Source organism: Ammospiza nelsoni, chromosome Z (assembly GCF_027579445.1).
Source record: "Ammospiza nelsoni isolate bAmmNel1 chromosome Z, bAmmNel1.pri, whole genome shotgun sequence".
Lineage (NCBI taxonomy): Eukaryota > Metazoa > Chordata > Aves > Passeriformes > Passerellidae > Ammospiza > Ammospiza nelsoni.
The window spans coordinates 36,608,777-36,635,714 of record NC_080669.1 but is presented as its reverse complement, the minus strand read 5'-3'; the positions used below and the strand labels follow the sequence as shown (position 1 = coordinate 36,635,714).

The following is a 26,938-nucleotide window of genomic DNA, read 5'->3' as shown; positions in this document are numbered from 1 at the left end:
TAAGTTGTGTATTCCTGAGCTGCTCCAGTATGGCTGATATTATTTTCCCAGTACATGACATGCACTCTTCCTTTCTCTCTTGTCTTCTTTTCTGATATGGATATTCTCTTCCAAGGTAGAAAATTTTGTCCTTTTGTTATTGTTTCAGTGAAATTGAGCTATAAGACAGCTCAGAGAGAGATGAGATTTTCTGGAGAGATGGATCTAAAGCTTCACTCAGGCTGTATCATATTTCATTACAAAAAGATTTGAATCAGCAAGGTCTGCCTCAGTCACTGGTTGAGATTTAGATTAACTGCACTGTGTAAACATGAATATGTCCAAATATATCTCTTTCTTGTTTCAGATGTCTCCTTGAATCTTTCTGTTCACTCATCAAAGGATTTTATATATGTATGAGCTACAGTCAGTTTCAGGGGGAGGGAGTATTTTCCCCTGTGAACTTCGGTTGTGGGAGAAGTCAACAGGAGGCTGATTATATATACACAAGTCTTAAAACCATCTTTATTCCTGATGCTTGCAGCCTTGCCAAAAACAAATAGATGGCCAAGTGCATCACAAAGGAGGAGACTGGTATCACTGAAAACCAAGGAATTCATCATTACAGTGAAAATTCTTAGTGTACTGCCTCGGCAACTTCCTTCCTTAATTAGTTCCCTTAATCCATAATGAAAAGCAGTGAAATTACTGCAAATGCATTTTTGTTCCCTAATTAGAAACTCAATACATGCAAATAAAAACTTTTTTTCTTTAATTGTCTTTGAAAATATATCTCCATCATAGATTAATAGCATGCCTTAACTGCCTCACTGTGATAGAGTTTTTCTGCGTGTGTTCATAAATATATGTGAAAGGTTTGCAGCTTTACAATCTTTCACGGTGAAAGACCGTGTTGTTTTTAAATAACTACCAGAAACGTTTTATCGGTGAATGTGCTGTAAAGCATAATCTGGAGTTGGTGAATGATGAAACAGACCTAGTTTCTGACTGTTGACTTCTATTTAAACAATTATCATTACTTTTAATATGACAATCAGAAGTAGCTACTACACAACAGTAACTGAATTAATGCCCTTTTGGGGAACTGTGAATACAGAGAGAGATAGAGGGAGAACTCAGGAGGGTTCAGCACCCACATTCCCCTTCTACTCCTCTGGAATGGGTCAGACTGCTTCTGGAGAGGAAACGGGATTGCTGTCATACTGATCTTTCTTTCCTGGATATCCTGCTTTCAGTTAAATGTCTACCACAACAACATGTGGTTAGTGACCCACCTTTGAACTGCAAGAGGGTACAGCAACTTAGCAGTGCTCTGGGCCAAGGTCTGAGTCACGCTCCGCATAGGAGCGTGACTTACTGAGGGTGAGTTAAACAACGGCAAACATGCCTAACAAGGAATGGATTAGTATGTCTGGAAGAGAGTAAAAACATGACCTATGGGTGAGAAGGGGAATGTGAGCTAAAAGTTAAAGGTTTGAACAAAGACAAAAAGCAGATGGAAGAGAAAAAGGAAAAGGAAAGTGTGCAAATGTAAATAACTATGGGAAAAGAGTTGCCGTATTACTAATTTTTGCTGTTGTTTGGGGTTCTTTTGTTTGGTTTTTTTTTTTTCTGCTCTCACTTCAAGTTGCAATGCTCTGGTTTCCTGACATTTTTTTCTGTTTGTCAGATTTGGAAACTAAGACTCTCCAAGGTGTGAAGAGTGAAAACAGCCTCAGCACCACTGGCTCCTTCCTTGTAGAAAATTCTAGCGTTGATTTCCAGAAGTTTCCTGACAAGGAGATCTTAAGAATATCTGGGCCTCTCACTGCAGACTTTACTGTCAAGGTGAGGGTCATTGGTCATTGGTCATTGACATCTTAGAACAACATAAGAACAACAACACAAGGAGTGCTAGAAAGATGAAAGAGATTTTTCTAGATCTTAATTTTCCCATAGATGTTTATCACAAAGCCTAATAAAGGCTATCGCTTGAACTCTACATGTAATTCTTTATGGTTGTATGTCTGATGAAAGCCTCACGGGAAACTCTTAAGGAGAGAGAGACTGCATTTATGTCAGGAAAGGCATATCCAATATATGCCCTAAAAAGAAAAGATGAACTCATTTCAAGAAAAGACAGATTACTTTCTATATGCACTGCTGAGGTACTTATAAATCAATGACATGCAGTTATCTTTGTCTGTGATAAGTAGAAAATACATCTTTGGCCCATGGCTTGTTGGGTGTATACTAGTGTAATTGCACAGAAGACTGAAAGAAAGGGAAAAGCTCTAAAATAAAGGGATAACTTTGCTTGAGAAGTCATGGCATCATTTTGAAGTCCTGCTTTTAGTTGCACTGGCAATAAGAGGAAAATTGTTTCTTCCCATTAGAGCATTTCTATTCTTCCAGGTAATATAAAACACATTGCTGGAAGCAACGCAAACGTTCTGTGGGAAAACAAACATACAAAAATGAACATTTGGGAGTTGCAATAAAATAAATCCTTTTCCAGTAGGTCCAAGGAACTGAAGGATTTCAGCTGTAAAACTGCAAAACCTGTATCATGTCCAGGACTATGTAAATTTTTCACTATGAGCCCCAGAGGTAGATGACATTTGCTTTAACCTAGAGCTAATGGCAGCTAGAGGTTTGAACAGTGTACTGGAAAATGTCCTAAGTGATTGTCCTGGGTTAAGCTGAGCTGTGCTGGAGTGGGTTAGCTTGGAAAGTAGCGCAGTCCTGCAGAATGTCCTCTGTCCATCGTGGTATGTTAGCGGCTGAAAAAGCAAATTAAAATTTTCAGGACTCATTCACAAGGAGAAGCCTGGACTAAGGAATATGTTCCTTCCTTTATGAATGGCCGAACAACGATGACTTGCTAAAATAGATACTGTTCAATTCAAAATATTTAAAACTCATTTACCTCTTTTACAGAGGTGATGATACAGAGATGGCAAACATCAGTGCAATGTAAACCATATTTCTCACTTTGTTTTATTTCTGCTGTCTGTGAATGTCTGGCAGAATAGTTATGTTTATGGGAAACAGCTAATCACATAGACCAATTATCTTGCAATGGCAACAGGAGGGTTCTACTCTCTTCCCTATCTTTCCACAGTTGTCTTTTATGACAGGGAAAATACCTTTATCCCTTAGTGCTTGCATTTCCTTCTCTATCAAAGCAAGGTAAGAAATGCTGGTTAAATCAAAGGAGTAATCTGTATAAATGATGACAGTCCAACCAATGTGATTGTACAAGTTGACTAGGCATGGGCAACACAGACAGTGCTGAATTGAGGTGAAATGATTTTGAGTTCTGCTATGTGTTTGTACCTTTGAAAGTCAAAGTAACCTGACTCATAAGGTGTTAAATCCGTTGTCTTTTTTTGGGATATAGAAAAAGATGCCAAAAGCCCTTAACCCACTGTTCATGGTTGTAGGATCTTTTCTAAGATTAGAATTAAATTTTGCATTGGATGAGGCACTAAAAAATTCTCTTCTCTTGAATCACAGTACATTGTTAATCAACAGCTATAGAAAATACTTTGGCTATTCCTTCATGCAACACAGATATTATTCTGCACTATTAAATTATTTTTCTAGCAAGGTTTTTTTCTTTTGGATGTTTATTTTGTGAGATTTTACCAGATATAAGGATGCACAGATGTGTGTACAGCTGCATACAAGCCAAGATGCTACCTCTCAGTCATGTCAGGCTTGGAAATTGTTTTTCGTACGTGCTTAATCCATGATGATTTTCCCTTCAGGTTTTGAAGTTAAATTACTTGAAAAAATCGGAATAAATATTTCTCTGTGGTGTTAGTAAGCTTTTCTTACAAAGTGGGATCCCTTTGGGTGCCAAGATTTACTTTCCTGGGCCAAGGCAGATTTTTATACAAACAGATCTAAGTGAATTTGTAGATGTACCAAAACTCTAGTTTTAGAATCATTGTTCCCAGAATTATTCTTGTAAGGCTTTTCACTTCACCCTGAATGCTCTTATTCAGAGGTCAAGTTAGATGTTTGGATATAATTCAAAAGTAGAAACTCAGTGTGAGAGTTGACACTTAACTTTCCTCATTGGTAACACAATGTGCTTTAAAATTGCAAGAAGAAACCTTATGCTGTTCCTGGAGGAGCTGAGTTGTATAATTACTGGATTTCTTTACTGTGTAGTAATCAATGATACATTCCTCCTGTGCAAAACACTTTGCAATCTTTTCACAAGATGTGTAAATAGTAGAAATAATTCAATAAAACTGCTGTATTTAAAAGAAAAAGTTGTTATCACAAACTTGAAGCAGGAGCAAAGCTTTTCTTGTTCTTATTTTTTGTACTGATAATTTGAGAATATGTCTCCACTGTAAACGTTAATTTTTGAAAGGCAGAAGACCTGGCAAATGTGCCAGTAAACTTAAATCCCACTAGAACTACTTTTCCTGAATTCTGATGATTTCTCTGTGTTGATGTTTTCAGTACAAAATTCTGGGTCTCATGAATAGAAATGCTTCTTTACTGTAAGAAAAATGTGTTGTGTTTAACATAATCCTGAAGAAATTAAGGTCCACTTTCATTTGGAAATCTGTTTCTGTGCTCTAGAGATAAGAGTAGTAATATCACACAGGGGGACCTGCCTGTTATGGCAGAGCTGCCCCTAATCTGCTCTGTTGCTGGTGCAATGATAATTCACTTTTCTGTGCTAAAACATCTCCTCTGTTGGTAGTGTACATTTCAGACCCTAAACAGAGAATCTTGGGGTACTCAGTTCATATCATGCATCTGCTCCCCTTTGAGCAGGATGAAGCAGTACTGTCAGACAGGATCTACAGGCGTCCATTTAATGAGAGCAGACATCACCTGATAACTGTAAAAATGAAATGCATTGGTGGCAAATATGAAATGCATTAGTGGCAGGCTTACAGGAACCACCAATAGCAGCTGCCAGTGAAGAGTGAGGCTGGCAGCCTGTTAGGATCTGCTTCACAGGCTGATTGTTGCACTGCTAGGGCCTTAATCCTGTGGCTGAGGTGTGAGCCAGCAAAGACCATGGAGTTTAAAACAGGGTCTAGTGAAGGGCATTATCTAGGCTTGGGTTTGGTTTGGAGGATAAATAATTGTAGGCCTAGATCTAGGCTGGACTATGTTTATTTTGGTTTGAAATCCCTAGCATTGATGAGGTAGTCATAGTGTTTGCCCAGACCAAGTCCTTTGCATGAGGGATGCATAAAGTTGATTTGTACAAATGTTCGTCTGGAGGCTTTTAGAGGTATTTAGATTAGGATTGCATTATATTGATGTTGTCTTTTTGTAGTGCTAGGACTGACAAGCCTTGGCTAAGTGCTGCTGCCAGGAGAGACTGTCTGGTTCTTTTTTTTTTTTGTGCTGGTGGCTGGGGTATGCTGCTAGCTGATTAAGAAATGGAGTGGACCGGGTTCACTTGCGCAGAGTTACTGCTGAAATTAGGGCTTTGGCCACCAATTGTCCAAAAAGTCATAAAATGCATCTCAAAAGTGGATGCTGAATTACGCAGAACTCCAGAGCTAGCCAGACAGCTGTTGGCTCAGCTGCAATCTAGCACTGGCAGAAAGTGCTGGTGAGATAAGTGCATTTGATAACAATCCAGGTTAGCAAAAGAAAATAAGGTTGGGACTTAGTCTAGACTTCCTGGGACTTGCAAGGGCATGCAGGAGATAATGAATGTACAGGCAGCCAGCTGGCAGAGAGGTTGATGGGCCTTCTCAGTCTAGGGCCAGGATTGGATTAAATGTTACTTTGAGCAAGGAGCACACCGTGATTTACTTTGTGGCATGAAAAAATTTATTTCAGCACTGGCTTTAAGGCAGAGGCCAAATGATGCAAATTTGCTTGAGCAGCAAAGAGCTACTGTTTATGGTTCACATATTGTTGAATATTTGAGGTATTATCATATGAGGATTGGGAGTGAGGACAGTAAAGCTCTTCTGTGCAATTTAGTTCTGATGCTGGCAGATGTTTCCAGAAGACATTATACCTCATATCTGGGAGAAGGCTTCCTATTAGGTGGGAAGTGGTGAATCTTGGAAGCACTGACAGCTTGGGATTAAGATGGTGCTCCTGGAAGTAGATGAGATAGAATTAAAGCTGAGTAAACAGAAATAGTAATAGTTAAAGTTTGGTGTAACTGATTCAGCTTTTGTGCATCTAGAAGAGATACATAGAATATTGTCAATTTGTTCTAAAGCAAAAGCACCTCTTGAGATATGGGTCTTCCTGAGGTCATTTTGGCGCACTGCAAATGGGATTTAGCTGGAAGCATGTCTATATCAATGGTTTTTATCAACCTATGTTTATATTCAATGCTACTTTTCCAAGTAATAGTCATAAAAATCACCCAATCTGATCTCCTCATATCCAAAAAATATACAATTTTTGTAATAATTTCTAGGTCAAATTCACAAGTAATGATCAGCCTGAAAAGAGGTGCAATCCTTAATTATCTTGACGAGATCTTGTGGCAAGTTCAAGAAAATTATTTTTTCTTCTCTCTTGGCAAATGAGGTGAAATTTATGGAAAACCATGACCTAGATCTTTTCAAAACAATGTGCAGCTTTTATTTCATATCAACCTTTTTTTTTCTGTTCACTATAAATTACTTCAGTTAACAGTATGTAGAACATAATCATTTTCCTAATCAATATATTTGACCTTTAGGCCTTGCAGTGATTTCCTTAATGAATGATACCCTGTGTAAAATGAGGAATGCATCTCATTGTTCAGAACTTGGTGCAATACTTTCACTGATTCTTTCTGGTTCTCCCACTCTGAGAAACAGGAAATTATTACTACTGTTTAGCTCCTTTCTCCTTTACTTCTGTAATTGATATCTCTGCCATGATAATTTGCCTCTTTCCTAGTGTCTGCTTAGACTTACAGGATGGTTTGGGTTGTAAGGAACCTCAAGGATTCTCTAGCTCCAACTCCGCTGCCAGGGCAGGGACACCATCTAGTAGATCAGCTTGCTGAAAGCTACATCTAGCCTGGTCTTGAACATTTCCAAGGATAGAGCATCCACAATTTCTCTGGGCAACATTTTACAATGTCCAACCATGCTCACACAAAAGAATTTCTTCCTAATATCTAAACGAAATATACCCTCTTCCAGTTTAAAACAAATATTCTTCGTCCTGTCTCTACATGCCCTTATCAAAAGCCTCTCTTCAGCTGTCTTGTAACCCCTCTAGGTACTGAATGGCTGCTGTAATGGAGCAGATTCCCCAGCCTGAACTGCCCCAACTGTCTTGATGCCTTAGGAACCTAAAAATGAAACAACATACGCTTTCAAGATATTAGTGTAGGAGGTAATATGAAGGCTGGTCTTTATTGGGGACCTCCAAGGGGAAATGTGGAAAATTACCACAAAAGCCCACCCACACAGGGTGAATACAGATTACAGAATACTGAATACAGAACTTTAGCAAATTAGCCTGACAAAAATCACAGATTAGGAGCACCAGTGGTGATGCAGTTCCTCCCCCAGTCCAAGCCCCTTCTAAATCCTTCCCCCTTAGATAGCCCTAAACTTTTTTGATAAAAATTTGTCTCAAAGAGCTGTTTTTTAGCCCCAGTTTCCAGAAAGAGCCAAGATAGGGAGCAGACTTTGGAACATGCTTTGTCTTTCTGCTTAGGAAAATACTGAAGGCAAGTTACAATAATAGGCTACAAAGCTACAAGTGTATGTGTAAAGAACACATAGAGAATATATGAAAGAAAAAAGATAAAAATCATAAGGGATCAGTCTCAGCCTTTTCTCATAGGAGAGGTGTTCTAGCCCTCTGGTCATCTTCATGTACCTCCTCTGAACTTGTTCCAACAGATCAGCATCTTTTTTATGTCTTACTCGATTTAATCTTTACTTTTTATCAAAGATGTTCCATAAAAAGTTTATTCTTATTTCCATTCTCTGTTTTTTTCCTGATTTCAATGTGATTATACAGTCACAATTTTTAAAATACACATAAAAATGTATTTGTGACTAGTGTTTAATTACATAGATGGATATTTTGAAAGAATAAATTTCCTGTCAATAGATCTATAGTTTAATAAAATGTAATAAAATTATTTAATGTCTATTTTATATAAAGAGATATTTTTACATAAATATATATGTTGAAAAAGAGTGAACTTAAACTCTACAGTTACTTGAAAGGAAGTTGTAATGAGGTGGGGGTCAGTCTCTTCTCCTACATAACAAATAATAGGACAGAAAGAAATGGCCTAAAGTTGTGGCAGGGGAGCTATAGATTAAGCATTAGAAAAGGTTTCATGGCCAAAAGGCTGATTAAATGTTGAAACAGGCTGCCCAGGGAAGTAGTGGAATCACCCACACTGAAAGTGTTCAGAAACTGAGTAGATGTGGTGCTTAGAGACATGGTGTAGTGGTGAACTTGGCAGTGTCAAGTTAGTGGTTGGACTGGATGATCTTAGAGGTCTTTTCCAACCTTAATAGTTTTATGATTCTGTACACATAATAATCAGGACAAATAGATTTTACCTGGCTGTGTACTTTTCTCTCTGTTTTTCTTCCTTTCTGCAAAATTCTATTGATCTTTTTAACTGATGCTGCATCCTGAGCTGATATGTCCAGAGGAATATCTAAAACAACCTTACTATGATTCTGAATAGTAAAAGCTAATGTGGACAACAGTTTTTAAATAATTAGCATATATAGTTAATTGGGGTTTCCCATAGGCGTTATTTCTTTTTTTACTGAACTCACATTTTAGTCTGTCAAAACTTTGGGTGCTTTCCCAGATGGTTTCCATTTTAGGCACCACTCATAAGCTTTTTCATTAGCAAACTTGGTAAGCTCATGATTGACCCTTTATCCTGCTCATCTGTGCGTCTGGCTAACAGCTCATGCCGTAGCATGTGTCCCTGATGGATTCCACAGTCCTTCATCCAGTGCAAGAGCAGGTTGTTGGACCATTATTTGTTACCCAGTCATCAGTTCATGGGAATATCTTCTAGGAGGATCTGTCTAGGACCTTTGGTGAGGGACCTAGGAAAAATCTAGAAGAATTTTAGATTTAGATTAAAACTACATTTATTTTTTTTGTCAAAGTTCTCAGGAAAATGATCTTTCTCAGGGTACTACTGAAGTTGTGTTTTCTTTTTGCATTCTATCTACTCACCCAATAACTGAGCTAGAAGATACTGGACTGAAGTTTTGTTCGTTAGACATTGCGCACTGCGCCTTCTGAAAACTGTTAAAAATTTCTATCTTATATTTATGTGTTTGAAACCACAGTTTATGCATGTAAGTAAACTGAATATGATCAAATGTGATTTGGATTTGTGGTTCCTGTGCTCAACCAGTACATCATTTGAAATTACTGGGTGGATGCTGTTTGGATCTGAAGATGTGTTACCATTAATTTTACATACTTCTTTAAAATACTGCTGATCTGAAATGTACTGGTAGGTTTTAAGGCAGTAGAGACAGTTTCTTAGGCATGTAATTTTCTATTGCTCTGAAAAAATGCTATTTGTAATTTTTTTCTTTTCTTATTCTGTAATTTTTGTTTACCTATATTTCTTAAAAATCAGTCACTTTTTAGTGCTATGAAGGCTTGTTGCCAACCTTGTTCATTTTTCACAATTTTAATAATTTGTGTGTGGCAAAAAATGCCCTTTCAATTAGTTAATTTTATTTTTATCACAATACGATCCTCTTTTTACATTGATTTATCTGCTATTTCCATTAATAAATTATTTCATAAATATTCTGCAGTGAGGATTAAGGTGGCTTATTTGAAGGTGAATTCTATTACCCTGGTTGTTGATGGTGGTGAAATGGTCTTTCCACAATGACTGGGATGTTGGTATCAAAGCACAGATGCAACACATCTGGTTTTGGGGTATTTGGGGTTGCCTTTTGTTCCTTGGAACAATTTTGGTCTTCTCATTTGAGAAACATCCATATTTGTTGCACTTATTAGTGGATTCTCTACAGGTTGTTAATTGTTATAGCTGCTACTGCAGGTTCCATTACTGCCAGCTATCCTAGCAAATCCACTGGAGTGATTTTCTCTTTTTCTTCCTCGTTTGGGCAGAATAATGGAACTGGTGAAAGATTTGAACCTTCTTTCTATCTTGGCTTTGTGAGAGAATTAATCTAAAAGCTTTTTAACAGATTTATCACCTAAAGGAATACTGTTTAATCCAAGATTGAGGCAGGGTGAGCAAGTTCCAAGTCAGAGATACTTTGTAAAATATGTAAATCAGTGACAAGGTAATTTCAGAGTGATTTCTCTGGTTGATTTAGAGGCTTAAATTGACAAGCAAGAGATGGAGCTGACTTTCATAAGAGGGAGTGCCCTAAATCCCAGCTGATCCAACACAGGACTATCACAGTCAGGGGACGTGAATGCAGATATCTAAGTAGATATCTTCCCTGGACCTTGAGGGCAGAAATCCTTTCAGCATTCCAAGGGAAGGACAAAACAAACTCAGAGATGTTATGGGGTAGTGCTGTCTTAAAACCTGTGCTTGAAAGCCTTCAGCATCTCTCATTATTTACATTTATGTGCTTTTTATGTTATTTTAAACAGTCTTGTAAACTTGTTTTCCCATTACAATGTCTGGCTTCTATTTCCTTCAAGAACAAATTATTAACAGCAACAAATCTCTTGTACATCCTCCTTTATTTTTCAGCGCAAGTTATCTCTTGCAATACTGAACCAGGAATACAACCAGCAATATTGAGGCACTCTAGGTAGGGTATTTTTATACTGACATGAGAAGCACAAAATTACATTTGTCAGATTTCTCATTCATTACTTTCATTAGTATCAATCTGATGATTTGGTATGTGGAACTTGCAGAAACCGTTCAGGATCAGAATTGGAATCAGAATGATATGGGAGAATCCATTAGAACTTATCTAATAAGCATGGTGGCATGGAGCCAGTTCGTAGCCGACCAGATCAATTTGTGTAAGACAAAATTTGCTGGAGCACTTCCAGAGGAGGACAGCAAAGCTGGTGAATGGCCTAGAGAGTAAGTCCTGTGAGGAGTAGCTGAGGGAGCTGGGGAGGAGGAGGCTCAGGGGTGACCTTATCACTCTCTACAACTGCCTGAAAGGAGGCTGTAGCCAGGTGGGAGTCAGTCTCTTCTCACACGCAATCACTGACAGGACAGGAGGACACAGGCTTAAGCTGCACCAGAGGAGGTTCAGGTTGGACATCAGGAGGAACTTCAATGGAAGGGTAGATAGGCATTGAAATCATCTGCCCAGGGAAGTGGTGGACTCAATTTCCCTAAAAATATTCCAGAAACAACTGGACATGGTACTTAGTCCTGTGGTTTAGTTGGCATGGTGATTTTTGATCGAAGGTTGGACTCCATGATCTGGGAAGCCTTTCCAACCTTCATGATTCTATGATTCTGAGGTACAAAACAATAATTCCCTTTCTCTGTCCCCATTTTGGAACACACACACACGAGAAAGAAATGGTGTCATTCCTCCTCATCTACCCCTAACTGTATACAATGAGAACATTTTATTGAATGCACTTTTCATGGCTCAGCTGTACAAGTAACGCTAATAATTACTTGGTTATGACGGCTGGTTATAAAGTGCTGATTAAATTCTGAAACTGTCCAAGTAAACCACTGCAGTTTTGTAGATCAGGCCATATGTTCTTCAGAGAACAAAAAGAAATGGTTCAGGCATACACTGCCAAAATTAAGCAAGAAGTGGTCGGGCTTTTGGGAACTTTACTTGTTTGGTTTTATGTGAACTAATAAAATTTTGGAGCTACAGGAAAAACCAGAAAAGTGCAAGGGTGAAGTCAGATGTTGCAGTCTCCTGTTCAAAGAGCAGGTCAGAATATCTCAAAAAGGTTACACACCTTTTTGTGTTCAAATTTTAATTTTCTTGTTTTCTTGTGACTTTCTGTGACATGAACCAAACCAAGTCTGCTGAGCAACAGTTTGTACTTCTCTTGCAGCATCCTAGAGAGGAATTAGAAAAATTAGTGTCAAAAATGTCTAAAAGAGATATTTTTTTCCCAAGGTCTTTCAACAGAGAAAAAAGATATCTCTGTTGATAGTGACTGTAGGCTAAACAGTGGATAATCTGAAGACTCTAGTTTTAACCAGTTCCACAGATGACTGGTGCTATTCTTTAGGGTCGACAGCCAACTGGACATGAGCCAGCAGTGTGCCCAGGTGGCCAAGAAGGCCAAGGTGACAGAAAACAGTGACAGAACAAGAGGACAAGGTCTTAAGCTGTGCCAGGGGAAGTTTAGGCTAGACATTAGGAAAAATTTATTCATTAAAAGAGTGATTAAGGGAATCACTTCTTGGAATAGTCTGCCCAGGGAGGTGGTGGAGTTACTCTCTGGAGATACTTGTAAAAGGACTGGACAGGGCACTCACTGCAGTGGTTTACATGAGGAGGTGTTAGGTCATAGGTTGGGCTTGATGATCTCAAAGGTCTTTTCCAACCTAGTTCATTCTGTGATTTGCTGATTCTGTGAAACTGGTAAGGGCTGCTCTGATGTTAGGAATGCTCCCAATTCCCCTGAAAGTTAAAGGAAGGCAAGGATGATATCTGGGGAGTTGCCATTCACAAATGCAGGGATGAGTGCTCTGCAAGATCTGGGTACTTCTGACTTCAGCTATTAATAACTTTAGATAGGATTTTGTTTGCAAATATAACCATCAGTTGCTACTTTTCTAGTTCAGTTATCTACTTGTGCAAGACTCATTGTTATTTAGAGGGCTAGCTTAAGAGTCTCAGGTGATGGCCATCTCTGTTTGGATCTTTGGAACTTCTCATAGCTACAAGGATATTGCTAATACTGCAAAGGTAAAAAATTTCATCATACTACAGAGCTGAGTATTTCAGGGTGTGGGAGCTGGCTCTGTGCAGCCAAACCACAACATTTCTTACAGCATTAACTATCAGTTCTCACTCTGAGTTTTTCAGGGCTCAAGTAGCTCAAGTTTTTTCCTGGATAAAGATCTTAGCTCTAACAAGCACTAAACATCAAAAAGAAGTTTTTGCTATGTGGAATCACAAGTTATTGTTCCTCTTCTGCTTACAATACCCCTCAAAAATGCACAATATTGTGTATGCTTCTTTTATTTGCTTATTGTGTATAATTTGAGCTTATGACTGTGGCTCATTGTAATTCTTCCTCACCTATGTTGTTGTCATGGCTGTATTAGTGACTTCCACAGTAAACTGGAAAAGATGGTACATCTGTCTTTTCTCTGTGTCAAAACAGACAGATAACTCCAAACATGCAGGAATAGTCTGCAGAGAGAGAGGAATTCTTCTTTCTTCCCGATTTTTTTTTTCAATGTAAACTCCTTTTTCCTGCCCTTCATTTTATAGTAGCCCATGTGTGAGCTCTTGCTCTGTTCTTAACGATTCACTGCAGACTGTACTGCTGGGTAGATCTGAGTTTAGGAATCGCTGATGATCCTTAAAAAACAAAGAGTAAGAGCAGAATTCTCCCCAGAGAATGCCTTTCCTGCACATTGAGATCAGAGACCTCCCCAGATGGCTTCCAGCACAACAGAACGTTTTTCCCAGGAGTGCCTGAAGCTTTCATGAGCCTGGAAAGACCCTTGTGAAGTGTGTAATTAATGCACCGTCCCCTCACAAGGAATTAAGTATCCTGTTTCTGACACACACATTCAAACAATATTGATCTGTTCAAAAGGCCTCCCATTTGCTGAAGCAATTGTATTGCTACAGCTGGTTTGGGTTTTTTTCCTTTTGAGAATTGACATCACTGTTTAATTAGAAAAGGGCAGCCTTAGTCTCAGTGGACCAGACCTCGTACACACATCGACATTCTTGCCCTCCTCCTGCTCTTCAAGATATATCTTGGTTTGTAATCATCTTGCTGTCCGTCTACAGGGAAAAACAAAACAAACAACCCAAGTTACAAAGTTCATCTCAGTTTGTTATATTTTTGCTTCTGTTTCACAGACCATTCTTTGACAGTGTCTCTTGGTGTTTGGAAGGAGAGAAGAGTAAGGGAAAAATTGTGTTTCCAAAACTAGGAGACTCATTTGAAACATGAGAGGAAAAAGAGGAAAAGGAGGCAGTGGTCAAACAGTTTAAGCTGTCTGAAAAAAAAAGGTGGGAGGATTGGTCTTGAGAGCAGTGGTACTGTCTTGGACAAGGGTCCATCCTTTCTAGATGTGATTTGGCAGTTTTCTCTACTGTGATAGCATTATGCCACTGATGCAGAGATGCTCAAGCAGCAACTGAAATGCTGTGTCCTAGGACAATTAATCAAATAGGAGAGGTTTTCAGTAGCAGATTTTTCCCTTTCCAGCTGTTCATGCTGAGGCATAAAGGTAAGGACAGGGGATAACCACCTGAGATTCTGAAGTCCTCATAACTGGAATAATCAGCATAGATATCAAACAGGAAGGATTTTTTACTGGGCAGGCTGCAAGTGGTACTGCTTTACCAGTGTGAAGGTCTCTCCTATTGCAGTCCTTGTGCACTACAAACTCTTGTTTATGTGGAACATCCATTCAGCACACCTATTACTGAAAGCATGCTAGCTTTTAAGCTCAGGTGGCTTAGGCTCCAGGACAGTTTTGCTGACATGCACTTAGCCCCAGGCAGGATTCCATGCCTATGACTGAAGGAAGCATTTTCACAAGCAAAATAAGCAGAAGAACAAACTTCATAATAATCACAGTGCCACAAAGGAGAATTAAATAAAGATCTCACCTCAGGAAAAGAAAAAAAAAAGGCTAATTAAAGTTTTTATACTGTTTATTATTTTTCACAGTGCAGCCTCACATGTTTTACTCTGTACTATCCAGTGTATTGTAACTGTTCAGAAAATGTTTTTTGAGAAACATTAAAGATCTAAAATCTATGTCCATGTGTCAGGGACAGTAGATAGGGTAAGGTAATTTTCTGGTGCACCAGTCCTATCCTCTGTCCCTAAAAGATTATTCAGTAGCACTAATCATACATTTGCCATGTACCATTATTTCAGAACATGGTCTCAAAATTGTCCCTGTTTATGCCCAGAAATTTCTTTGACTGTGTTTTGAACCCAAGATTTTGCCACCAATCAATGCTTTGGTTTTGTATTTAGCTTTCCTATTGCAGAGTACATCTGGTATTTCATGAAGTTTCAAGATGTCTCCAATCTGAAAGATGCTTTTGGTGGAATACTTCTTCACAGCATTTGTGTTAGGTTCACACTTTGATATTAACTCTTTTTCAGATCCATTATGCTGGTGCTGCTGACAGTTCAGTCCAGTTCATCTTCTACCAGCCAATCATTCACAGATGGAGGGAAACTGATTTTTTCCCTTGTTCAGCATCCTGTGGTGGAGGTAATGAATTACCACTGTATTTCAAAAGCTGTCATCTGCATACATGACCTTTCCCAACTGCTGCCCTGAGTTTTGGACCTTAAAAATGGCAGAATCTAAAAATTTGAATAATTAGAACTAAATGAAGGGAGTGACTTAGCAACATCATAGTAGCCTGTGGATTTCAGTGTTGTGCCAGACTCTGTAGATAAAGGACATACTGATAGCTGCATACCTGCATTTAGTGCTGTAGCTATCAGACATTTGGCTGATGGGACTTGGGCCTGGATTTTGTAAAACAAGATGTCTCCATTTGTCCCTTTTCCTACCAGCAGTTTACTCTCTATACTGAAACTAAGGGCTCAATTCTTGGTGACTAAGAAACCTCAGCCTTTGTTTTTCTTTGATTTTTCTAGACTTCTGAATTTTTGTTTGACCATACTGGTTATCTTCTGTTTCCTACTACGTGTAATTTACATTGCTGTTTTCAATCTGGCCTGTAAAACAACATCTGTTATGTCCAAAAGCACTGAAGCAAGCTGAAATTAACTTTTTTTTCCAAACCAGAACTTAGATACACTTCAGAGCCAGACAGGAAGAATATCACATCTCATGTTATTTATTCCTCTGGTATCGCAGGTTATCAACTGACATCTGCTGAGTGCTTTGATCTGAGAAGCAATCGGGTAGTAGCAGATCAATACTGTCACTATTATCCTGAAAATATCAAGCCAAAGCCAAAACTTCAAGAGTGTAATCTGGATCCTTGTCCTGCAAGGTCAGTTGGCTTTAATTTTAAGGGAGACTGAGCCCTAAAGGGGTAAAATAAAATAGGAGAATATTCTGTTTCTATTTCTCACAGTGTCATTTATCATACATTATTCAACCTCTCTATCATTCTACAAATGCGCAGTGTAGAACACCTATTTAGCACCTACAGAGAGCAAAGACTGATTTGAAATGGTTGTTTCTTCCCCTGAGAATGTATTTTGCCTCATTAATTGTTACCAAGTATGAGAAAACAAATGCTCCATGATACCATCCCCATGCCCTGAATTCACGTGCTGAATACATGTCTCTTAAGTGTTAGTGAGATGGAAAAATTCTTTGCAGGAAAATTATTGTCATCACACTTAGATGAACAATTTTTATGAGTTGGTTAGGTTTTGTTTTCTAAATTTTCTCCTTAATGAAAAGTCTGCTTGCATTTATGGCAGCTTGTAAAATGTAACGAGTGATTTTGCTCTAGTTAACAATGTCCTTTGGCCCTGCATGAAAGTCTGTTCTCTGCTGCCCCCAGAATCATGGAATGGGTCAGGTTGGAAGGGACCACGGGGGTCGTCTGGTCCAACCTCCCTGCTCAGGCAGGGTCATCCCAGAGCGCATGGCACAGGATTGTGTCCAGATGATTCTTGAACATCCCCAGTGAGAGAGACTTCACAACCTCTCTGGGCAATCTGTGCCAGTTCACGGGCACTGCACAGTAAAGATATTCTTCCTGGTATTAGGGTGGAACTTGCTGTGCATTCTTCCTCAGAAGATTAACAATAAAAATAGTATGATCAGATAGTCAGATTTCTCATGTATAAGAAAAGAAAGAAAACCACAAAAAAGACCAATCATTTGTTGCACTGATTGCTCTGAACTTCAGTGGGAGTCCATCTGCAGCCACTCAATAAGCAGCAAGCATTTATTTGTGCAGTCTAAATCTTTGGTTGTCTTGTGTGGCTTTGCCAAAAGGTGGTTAAGCATTACCCAGCAGACAGGACAAGGATGCCCTAAAGCCATATTATCACCAGCTCCTTTCCCTCTAGGCTTATTTCTTACCAACTCTGATATTGTGAGTTCAAGCAAGTGTCACTGAAAAAGTTGCTGTGTCACTTCAGATTTCTGGAGGTTGTCAAAGAGAAAAGATGTCCTGATGAGTAAAAGGATACTTAAGAAAATTGTGGCGCTATGTATCCACCTGACTGAGGGTGGTTGCTGCACAAACCAGCTTTAGGGTAGCTAGGCATTATCATAGCAGACCAAATCACTCTAAGGCAAAGATAAGTTTTACTTCTTATAGGAAGTTTTCACTGAAGTTCATTGACTTTTTTGGAGTTAACACTCAGATTTCTTTGTCATAGAAGACCTTTACCTGCAGTGTATTGCACTTTCCTCCTTTAAGCACTTTTGCTAGAGGCAGATGTCCGTACAGGCCAGGTATGATCAAGTAGAAGGCCAAAACATGAATGTTACAGGAAAAGAATTGTTGAAAAATATGAATCAATATGGAACCTGTCTTCTAGAGTCACTTATCACAGTCTCAGTGAAGGTAATTTTATGTAGTTGCTTTATTTTTTGGTTTTTTTTTAATTCTTAGATGCTATTTTTTTAAACCTACTCTTCCAATTCAAATATGTAATTTGCCTCTGGAATTTTTGTGGTGGATATTTTCCATACTTTCTCAATGATTTTAAATAACATATTCTCAAATGGTGATGCAGATGACTACATGGTATGTGAGAGGAAAGAGGAAAAAAATAACAGCTGGGCAGATGTCAGGAAGTAATTTTGTTTTATATAAGACATAACAAGAAAAAGTTGTTGATATAAAGACCCTAAGGGGAGGGAGAGTCATTTAGAAATACAGCTATGCCATCCCAGAGGACCTGGCTTTTTGGAAACATCTTCACAGTCTTCCAAATTTCAAATTGCCATTTTCAAAAGTGCCTTTGTAAAGAATTCAAGAACCAACAACCCAGATGAAAAAAAACAAAAAAAAAAAAAACAAAAAAAAAAAAAAAAAAAAAAACCAGAGGAAATCCATGGAAACTTCTGGATTCCTGATGGTTTCTCACAGTAGGGAAGAGGGTAGGTGAAGCAGAGACAGGGTCATAAGTGTGGACAAGGGGGCTCTGCAGTGTCTGTGCTGTGTGGGGGCTGCTCTGCTCCACCAGTATAAAACCAAGAAGTTAATTTTTCCTGGCAAACCCAGTTCCATTGAGGCATAGCTGATTAGTGGTTGCTGACTGTTCCTATGGTGTGTTAATGAATGCCACAGAAAATAATCATTGAAGACCATAGTGGTGCTGGATAAAGGAACTGAGAGTGATTGCTCTAAACACTAAACACTAAAATTTTCAGCAAAGGGTAAGAAAAGTTTAAATTAATACCACAAGTATTGTGTGAGCCTGTTGCCTCTTTGGGTTTAGTGCATAGAAATGTTTACTTTATTGTGCTTATTATGGCAATAAGCAGTATTGCTGGCATCATGAATAGCAAAAAAGCTTAGCCTCAATGAACATGGGAAAATATGTGGATGGTTATTTATCAAACACATATAACTTATACATGCTCATTTTCCAGGTTATGTAGAGGCAGCCACATATACTGTTCATCCAAGTCAGAGCAGTGATTCATGCCACAGAACACATGATACACGATGACATTTAGTGCCTTTTAATCCCTACATAGCATTGCTCCATTCAGCCTCTCTTACCAAATCTGTTTTGCATCCTTAATAACCAACAAAGTAAAAAGGAAAGGCCTGTTTGTTTACAGTCCATTATGATTTTACAGCAGTCTGCCTTTGACTGGCAAAAATAAGTCTATATGCATATTACCTACTGACGTAAACAGCAGCCAATTCAATCTAGTCCACTCCCCTTCCATGGGGCAAAATCCAGTATTAGTGCTTCACCCATTTAATTTTGGCTTTCATCTTTATCCTCCTTTCTGGTATATTTTAGTAAAAAATGAATGGATTTTTTTTTCTTGCTTAGAGAAAAGGTTTCTTCAGATTTGACTTAACTGGGTGTGCTAAACACTTAGGATAATTCTAAGGTGCTATAAGCAGAAGATAAATTTGTTTCATAATTCCAAGACAGGCTTCCCCCCAAAAAGCAATTTAGACAAATGTGAAAAAGACTGCTGCCCCACTCATCATTCACTCATTCACCAGGATACTCTCAGTATTATTTCTAGATTTGGTCTTCAGCTTTTAGGGAGCATTCCCAGCCATGCCATTCTACATTTTTACCAATCTCCCATATTTTTTGCCTATCCCTGCTCCATGTTAATGTGGGAGTTTCTGAGTCACAAAAGGTCTATTTGTATTTTTACTAGGAGATTTCAATGTCATATGAAGATTTCTAATGGCAACTTCAGCAAAGATTCTAAATTCATAAAGCAACTGTCTGAAAAATTTTGTATTAGCAAGCCTCTAGTATAAAGTGTTCTTTTTAACACTTGAGTTCCTGGAGTTTGCCTAGAGTTCAATCTGTAAGCCTGCCACTAGACATATTGTTTATACCTGTGGAATAGTTTGGGGGGGGGAGAAAATCTCTCATTTCAGCAAGGTTTTTAGTGTCTAGAGACCTGAAGAACTCTTAGATATACCCTATTTATGGAGTCCTCCAGCGAAATTGCAAACTCCTCTTCCTGCTTGTCAAAGTTTTTCTTTTAGCATTCTCATTTAAATATTGATACCGTGGTGGCAGAGGTAGGCATTACAAAAAAGAAATTTAAAATTCAATTTAAATTTTAACAAAATTGTAGTTTTCAGTTGTTCATTTTCAGCTAACTTAACAAGCACACTGAAGTACAAGTAAATGCATACAAAAGACACCAGGATGTTATGGCTATTCAGAATGATTGTAAGCTGTGAGAAGTTCATAATATGCTTGGCAATGTGAAAGTGGAGTTGTAGATGGAAAAGGAGCTGGTACCAATGGCAGTGTTCTGGTAGTAATAATTTGGGTTACCCAAGCTCAAGAGCAGCAGATACCTAAAGAGATACAGTTCTTCTCAAAACAAGTAGTTGAAACCTTGAAATTTTGGACAGGGCAGAAGTAATCTAAATTAATCTAGAAAATTTAGATTAGGTAGAGGGGGTGGGCCAGGAAGCATTTTTCAAGCACTTAAAAGATGTGAATAGCAGAGCAAATTCAGCTCTGAGGGGACAATATGTCTTAATGAAACATGGAAAGAAAGGCAGAAAGGAGTTCCACAATTCTTCCAATAACAAGCTGTATGGTAGGAGAACATATCATGTCCTGTTATGAGCATCAGATACAGATATCTGTCTACCCAAGATGAAGTTGCAGGAAAATTAGTCTAGTTTAAGTCCTAGAAGATGCCAAAACTGCAGCAAGTCATTTACAAAGATTTTCACTGGACATTCAGTTGTTAAAATTTAGTACTGTTAACTACTTATCAGCTCATTCCCTCTTTGTATCAAACACTGCTCATCCAAACCACAACAAAATATTGAACTGAATAAAAAAATAGGAGATGTTTAGAAGCCTTACAGTCATGCTACTGAAAGGAATTACTTTTTCTGCTTTTGACTGGAAACATCTCTTCAGAACACTGTGAAGAGATTGGGGTTTAGCAGTCTATGGCAATGACAAACAAAATGTTGTTTAGAATTTAAAATCTGCACCATAAACAAGACATTTTTTATAAAGGTAAGATACTGTCATGCCAAACAGACATTCTGTTTAAAACAAGAGGTGTTTTGGATGCTGACACAGAAGAATGGCTTCCTAAATAGTGTTTTTCGTTCATAAGTGGGTTTTTTATGTATCCACTGACACACCACTTTTAACTGTTTAAGCAGCAGACATTGGCTTTTGCCAGTCTGTAAAGTACTAAGAGCATATAAAAGGACCAATACATATGATGTACATATGTACATGTAGTTCAGTTTCACACCGATAACATCCAGAAACCAGAAAAGTGACTCATACTGGTGGCATAACTGAGAAGTACTGTTTCACTGCCTGCAGAATAGGCACTGAAACCAGTGTTACCTGTACCCACGGTGTTACTGTCACCTGCCCCCGCTCTGAAGGGAAAAGGTGGTAGATCCCCAGAATAATACACGGGAGGCATTAACAGATACTGTCTGTTAGAGGGTCTCATTAACTGTTTCTCAACATGCAAAGTGTTCTTGAAGTGTTCTTATCAAGGAGATAATGTCGCAGTGTGACATCTTCAGAGATCATTGAAATGCAGTACCACGCACCACCTTAGTGTCAGGATTTGAAGTGTTAAAATGCAGTCTTTTGCACAAGATTGTTGTCTGTCCAGTGAAAATCATGGCTTTCACAGAGTTGCTGGCTTAGATGCTAAACTGTTGTCTCTGGTGGTGAGCACTTTCATATCTTCCAGCACAGCCAACCCAAGCTACTTTAACATTTCATTATTATTTGTTCGCTGCTAATAATGTCTTAAACATGTTCCATTGCTTGGATGGCACAGTCCCTGCCATGCAGATAATGTACTCTCAGGTCTAACAGATATCAGTGAAGGCTTAAATCTTCACATGCAAGTTTGATCAGGAAAGAGGTGTAATGGGTGCAGCCACCCAGGTTATTGCATGGGCTGCCCTGCAGCTGTCAGTAGGAGCCCCCAGCAAAACAGAGCCCTCAGCAGAAGTGGAGGCTATGAGCCAGAAGCACGTGAGCATCCTGCAGAGGCTGGGCAGCAGCACAGCAAGGTGCAGGACATCAGCACAGGAGTGGCAGGTTGTCCCCATGTGAGTCACACCACCCTGAGGCACCTTGGGAGCAGATGTCCTTTCTCTCTGCTGGCTCCTCTCAGTTTTAGCACCCCTGCCCCTGCTTGGCTCATCAGGTTGAGAGACTCATCAGCATGCAGGAGACAGAGCTGGGAAAGGCTGGCCTTGTCAGAAAGATGGAGTCATCAGGGAGGTAGAGGAGAAAGGCACTGGAGCTTAAAGCTTGTCATCTGTGCTAAATCCGGTTAAGCAGGAAAAGGAGCAACTGGGGAGGAGTTGACCAAACTTGTCTTCCAAGGAATGCAGCTGTGGAAACTCATCCCAGGGGAAGGCTGAATGTTTGCAGAGATGGCAAATCTGATTGCATCACTCTCACCTCTGGCATGTGCAGCTCCTATTCCAACCATGCCTTGGAAGGGCAATTGTGTTGAGACTGCCAGTCCTCAGGAGGAGAAAAACACAATGTGCAGAATATATGATAGGACTTGTTGGTCTGAAAGGCATGGTAGCTTGCAGACATATGAGACAGAGCAGCACTGCAAAGTAATTTGCTTTCTGCTCCTGCTCCTGCCAAATCTCTTGATGTTTTGTGAATGAGTCCTGTTAGCTACTCGCACATATTTCAGTGAAGGAATTATTATTTCCTCTGCTCGTTTAGCACACCATCCCCTTTGCATTATCTGGGTAATGTGCAGTAAATAGACCCCATAAAGTAGATCTCTTCCATGTTGTTTATAGGAGTACGATGGACTGATAGAGTCATGGAATTTAAACCACTTTGTCCCATCAAAAAGTAAGAATACACCAAAGTAATCTCTTAAGTTTGTTTTTTTTTAAGTGTTAATTTAGTCTTAGGGACTTTTTTATGGAGCACATACAAAAACCTCACACAAGACTAGCTAGAAAAGTGCAGATGGCATTAATGACATGATGGCCATCTGCTCTTCTGTTTTAAGTTTTAAGACAATTCTTTTTTAAAGTCATAAATTAAACCATTGTGTATTATCGTGGGGGTCTTTTTCCTTGCTAAGACTTTATGGCTGTGATTAATTTTCTTGTAGTTGCAGAATGAGAGCCTTTGGCAGCCTTTCACATATGGACAAAGACAGAACCAGTAAATCTGTGGAGCTCAATACTGTTTATAGAAATGTAATTTTTGCATGCAAAATTTCTGAGGGTCAAACCTTTCCAATTACAATATTAACCTAGTGCTTTGTAAATGTTACTTAATATTCCTAACAGTTTTTGAATATGTTACAGTTATTTCTGTCTGAACAGTCTTGGAAGTAATGCATTCTAAAGCATGTAGGCTTGGATTACCCATAGACAATCATGTTTATTAGAAATAAAATAATTTTCACTGCAATGAATTAGAATTTTATTGAAATTTGCTTCTTTCTTAGGCAGTAGATGCTTTTATAATGTAATTATTTTATTTTTTAACTCACTATGTTAACTTTTTTTCCCAATCACTTCTCAGCAAGCTGATGAGCTGGAAAGTGCAGACAGAGAGCTTCAGAGAGGAACTTCAACAGCAGTAGTTGAAGAGTCAGAAAAATAGCAAATTTCCAAGGCAGGGGCAAAAAAAACCTCACAAGAAGTTCTTTCCATCATAAAATACTAGTACACAATTCCTCCACATTCTACAGATGTCTACCCATCAGGCTAAGTCTGAAAAGACTTGTTCGTTGACCATACTCTAAATGATCCATTTGTCTTTTCCCAGTGCCAGAACAACCTCTCCTAGATTTTTAGATTTTTGTGAGGACAGGCAGCTCTTCGAAAATGCATATATGCGCACTCATGCAGAGAGCTCCTGTGACTGCAGTGGCTGCTAATCTTAGAGGGACTGTCTAGTCCCTCTCACACACTTCCAGGGCTCCAGCTGCTTCCCGCGCTTTAGCTGGAAAATTCCAGCATGCTGACCTGGCGCTGACTCCTTGCTGTGGAAACACAGTGGGATCCATTCTTCTATCTTGGACAAGTTATGCATACAAAACCCCTGTTGACTCAAAGGAGAATAGACCCCTTTAGGCCTGGCCTGACAAGACTCCTTTCTCCTTTGAATGCTCACAGCATTTTTCAGTGAGCATGGAGGATGGAGAATACTTTCTCCCTTTCCCCTCCCTCACTCATGCCCCCTTGCAGAAATCCACAGCAGCATACCTACCACCTCTCATCTGTAAAAGGCTCCCAAAACCACCTCTGTTCTTGACATTCATTTTCTTTCATCTCTCTGTAACTTGGATGGAGACACACTTTTTATTTTATTGCAGTTAGTATTCACTTCTTGATTCTTCTGTCCACTTGCCCCATCCAAATACCCAAATGGCTTTGATGAAGGTGATAAATTAGGTCCTCCAAGATCATCTGGTTTATTTTAATAGATATGTCTGATAACCAGGAAACATGGTTAAAGTTACTCTGAGCCAAAATTATAAACAGTGCAGACAAAATATGATATTTCAGACCAGCAATTCAGTGAGATCCTGTAGTTGACAGTGAGAAAAGTGGCATCCATCTCACACATAACTGGCAAGATAATATTTCAGAAAACTCCTAATTTTGATGTATGCTATTGCCTTCTGTAACTTTTAGATTTTACATTGTGACACCACACCAATAACAGTTCAGCAAAACAATCCAACCAGTTTTGACAAACTAAAAAATTCTACCTGACATATTAATCTTTTCTCAGGCTTCTTCTTTCTTTCAGGGAAAAAAAAATACAGGTCTGTACTAGTTTAAGGTGAAGAGACAAGCATTGCAGATACAAATTCTTGCGCTGTGATTACCCAGATTTCTAATCCTGTACGCTGTATAAGCAGAGGTTTTATTCGATGGGCAGAAACAACCATAAAATAGTTATAAAAAGGAATTTATTTAGAGGTCTGCAGTATATAGAAGTTCCCCTATTGTCATCAGTGACTTTGGATCCAAGCTCCAAGAATATATCAAGTATAGAAACATTCTTTTTGATGCTAGATAATAAAAATGTAAGTTAAAATAATATTTGGGTCACTTGTAGCAATAGATTGCTTATTTGTCCAACAATAATCTATTTATAAGAAAAAAGTAGTAACCACTGATTTATTCTTTGAATTACTCAGAAAAAGTAGGATGAGAGTATATTTTTTTTTTTTATGGGATAACATCTTAGGTAAAATATCTTGTTTTGTTGATTTATAATACTGTAATATAAAAATCTGTGTAATGTAATACAATATTGTAATACAAAAGTCATATAATGTAATCATCTAGTGTTTATTTTATTATGTGTACCTTCTACTCAGAGGGTTGGCATTATTGTTCCTAACAGTGATGGATACAAGCAGATCATGCCCTATGACCTCTACCATCCCCTTCCTCGGTATGTAAAAAAGTCAACCAGATGCTAGGCTTAACAAATCTGTTTTCTTTTTCTTTTGTTCTTCTCTGTACTCCTGCTTTACTCTCAGGCTAAATTAACAGATCCTGCTTCTCTGGACTCTTACAGATTAATATAGAGATGTTCAAGTGCTAACCTGTTGTAATAAATTCTGTCAATGCAGAACTGAAATTAAAGCCTAACTGAAGGAGAAGTCCAGATTTATTAAGTGTGTGATCCCTTTCTTTCTCTCATTCCTCAACCTCACTTCCCCTTTTCTCTCACAAGTTTCCTATTCTTGCCCTTTACTCCTCTCTGAGCAAAACTACAATCTGTGGCTTTATTGTGAACCACAAGATTTTCCCCCCTCACCCCCATTTGGCTGCTTCTTGCATGCCTATAATTTGTGAGATTTTGAGTTTTGGCAATATTAGTGTTGTTTTCTGATCCTACAAGCCCATGCTAATGCCTTTCCCAGGGACATTCATTCACTGGCTTTTCTAAGAAGTAGGTGTTTAGGGCAGGAATAGGATCAAGACCTGATTTTTATCATTAATTGTCTCACAATTATCTTTAATGCCTGACTCAAGATTCTCATGGAAATAATCAGATGAGTAACTATTTTTAAAGTAGTGAATAAGACTGTTGATTATAAAAATTTTTGATAGCTGAAGCCTGGACATGCAAAAGTATTGTGCTGTGTTTTCTTCTTCATTAATTTATTGTGTCTTGCGTTATGAAATCACAGAAAGAACCCTCTAGACAACTTGATAGTCTCACGCAGGTGAGGAAACAACCTCCATCCAATTGTATTGAGGCCTGATGCACAGAGGTTTCAGCATGAGTGTACAAATGCAGTGTGTTCATCCTCCACAGTCTCCAGCCAAAACATGGAGCAACCTCCAACTGAGAACAAAACTCTCTGCTATATTTAAGCTCCGTGAATTTGCTAAGGTTGCCTGAAACACCTGGAAACTTGTCCCAAAGACTTCAGGAAACTTCCTGGTGTCATCTATTTTTAAGACTAGTAAGAGGTGGCTCACGTGGGTTGAGCCATCACATTTTGAGCCAAGCAAATTTTGAATTTCAGTTTGGGGCCTCTTGTTTGTGGTAGTAAGAAACATTAGCTGTATGTTGGGAAACTTGTTCAGAAGAACCACAGGAAACACATTTAAGTAGAAGTACCCCTAAAATTACATCTTTGTAAAATATGTGGCTTATGATCAGCACATGATGATGGCTGTGCATAGTGTAAAAATTGTTCCACCACTCCTAGTGGTAAGTCACAGAATTAATCATTGGCTTTACTACTCATAAACAATTTTTAATTTAAGCCATTTCACATTGAATTTTATGGTGCTACTGGACAGTAGCCTGGTCAGGGTATTGCTAGGTGCTGATAAGTAGATTGTGGGCTGACATGATGGAAAATTAGAGAGAAAGATAAGCATTTTTCATATTGCTCAACAATCTTGGGGATCCTGTATTTGTTACTTAACAAAAATATTTCCTTTGTTTTAAGTGAGACAATAAAAGTCCTCACCTTTCAGTTTTTTTACTTCTTGTCTGAAGGAGGAAACTGGTGAGGTGTTTTTCACAAAAACTGTTCTTTGAGATCAAAAACTGAAATCTTTTGACCAAAATTGTTGTTTCAAACAGTATTTGTAATGTCATTATGAAAAAGACATTTGCCTTGTGGGCTACTGAATTATTTCATTAAATGTTTCCAGGT

General features: G+C 38.6%; 1 protein-coding gene across 1 annotated transcript in view; it reads left to right on the top strand.

Annotated features, from left to right (window-relative positions):
* The window catches only part of ADAMTSL1 (ADAMTS like 1), a 391,268-nt gene that overhangs the window by 273,156 nt on the left and 91,174 nt on the right, over positions 1–26,938 (top strand). Inside the window, exons 8-11 of the mRNA XM_059492542.1 lie at positions 1,670–1,827; positions 15,241–15,352; positions 15,971–16,109; positions 25,159–25,209. Of these exons, the coding sequence (XP_059348525.1) occupies positions 1,670–1,827; positions 15,241–15,352; positions 15,971–16,109; positions 25,159–25,209 (460 nt within the window). The remainder of the gene's footprint in view (positions 1–1,669; positions 1,828–15,240; positions 15,353–15,970; positions 16,110–25,158; positions 25,210–26,938) is intronic.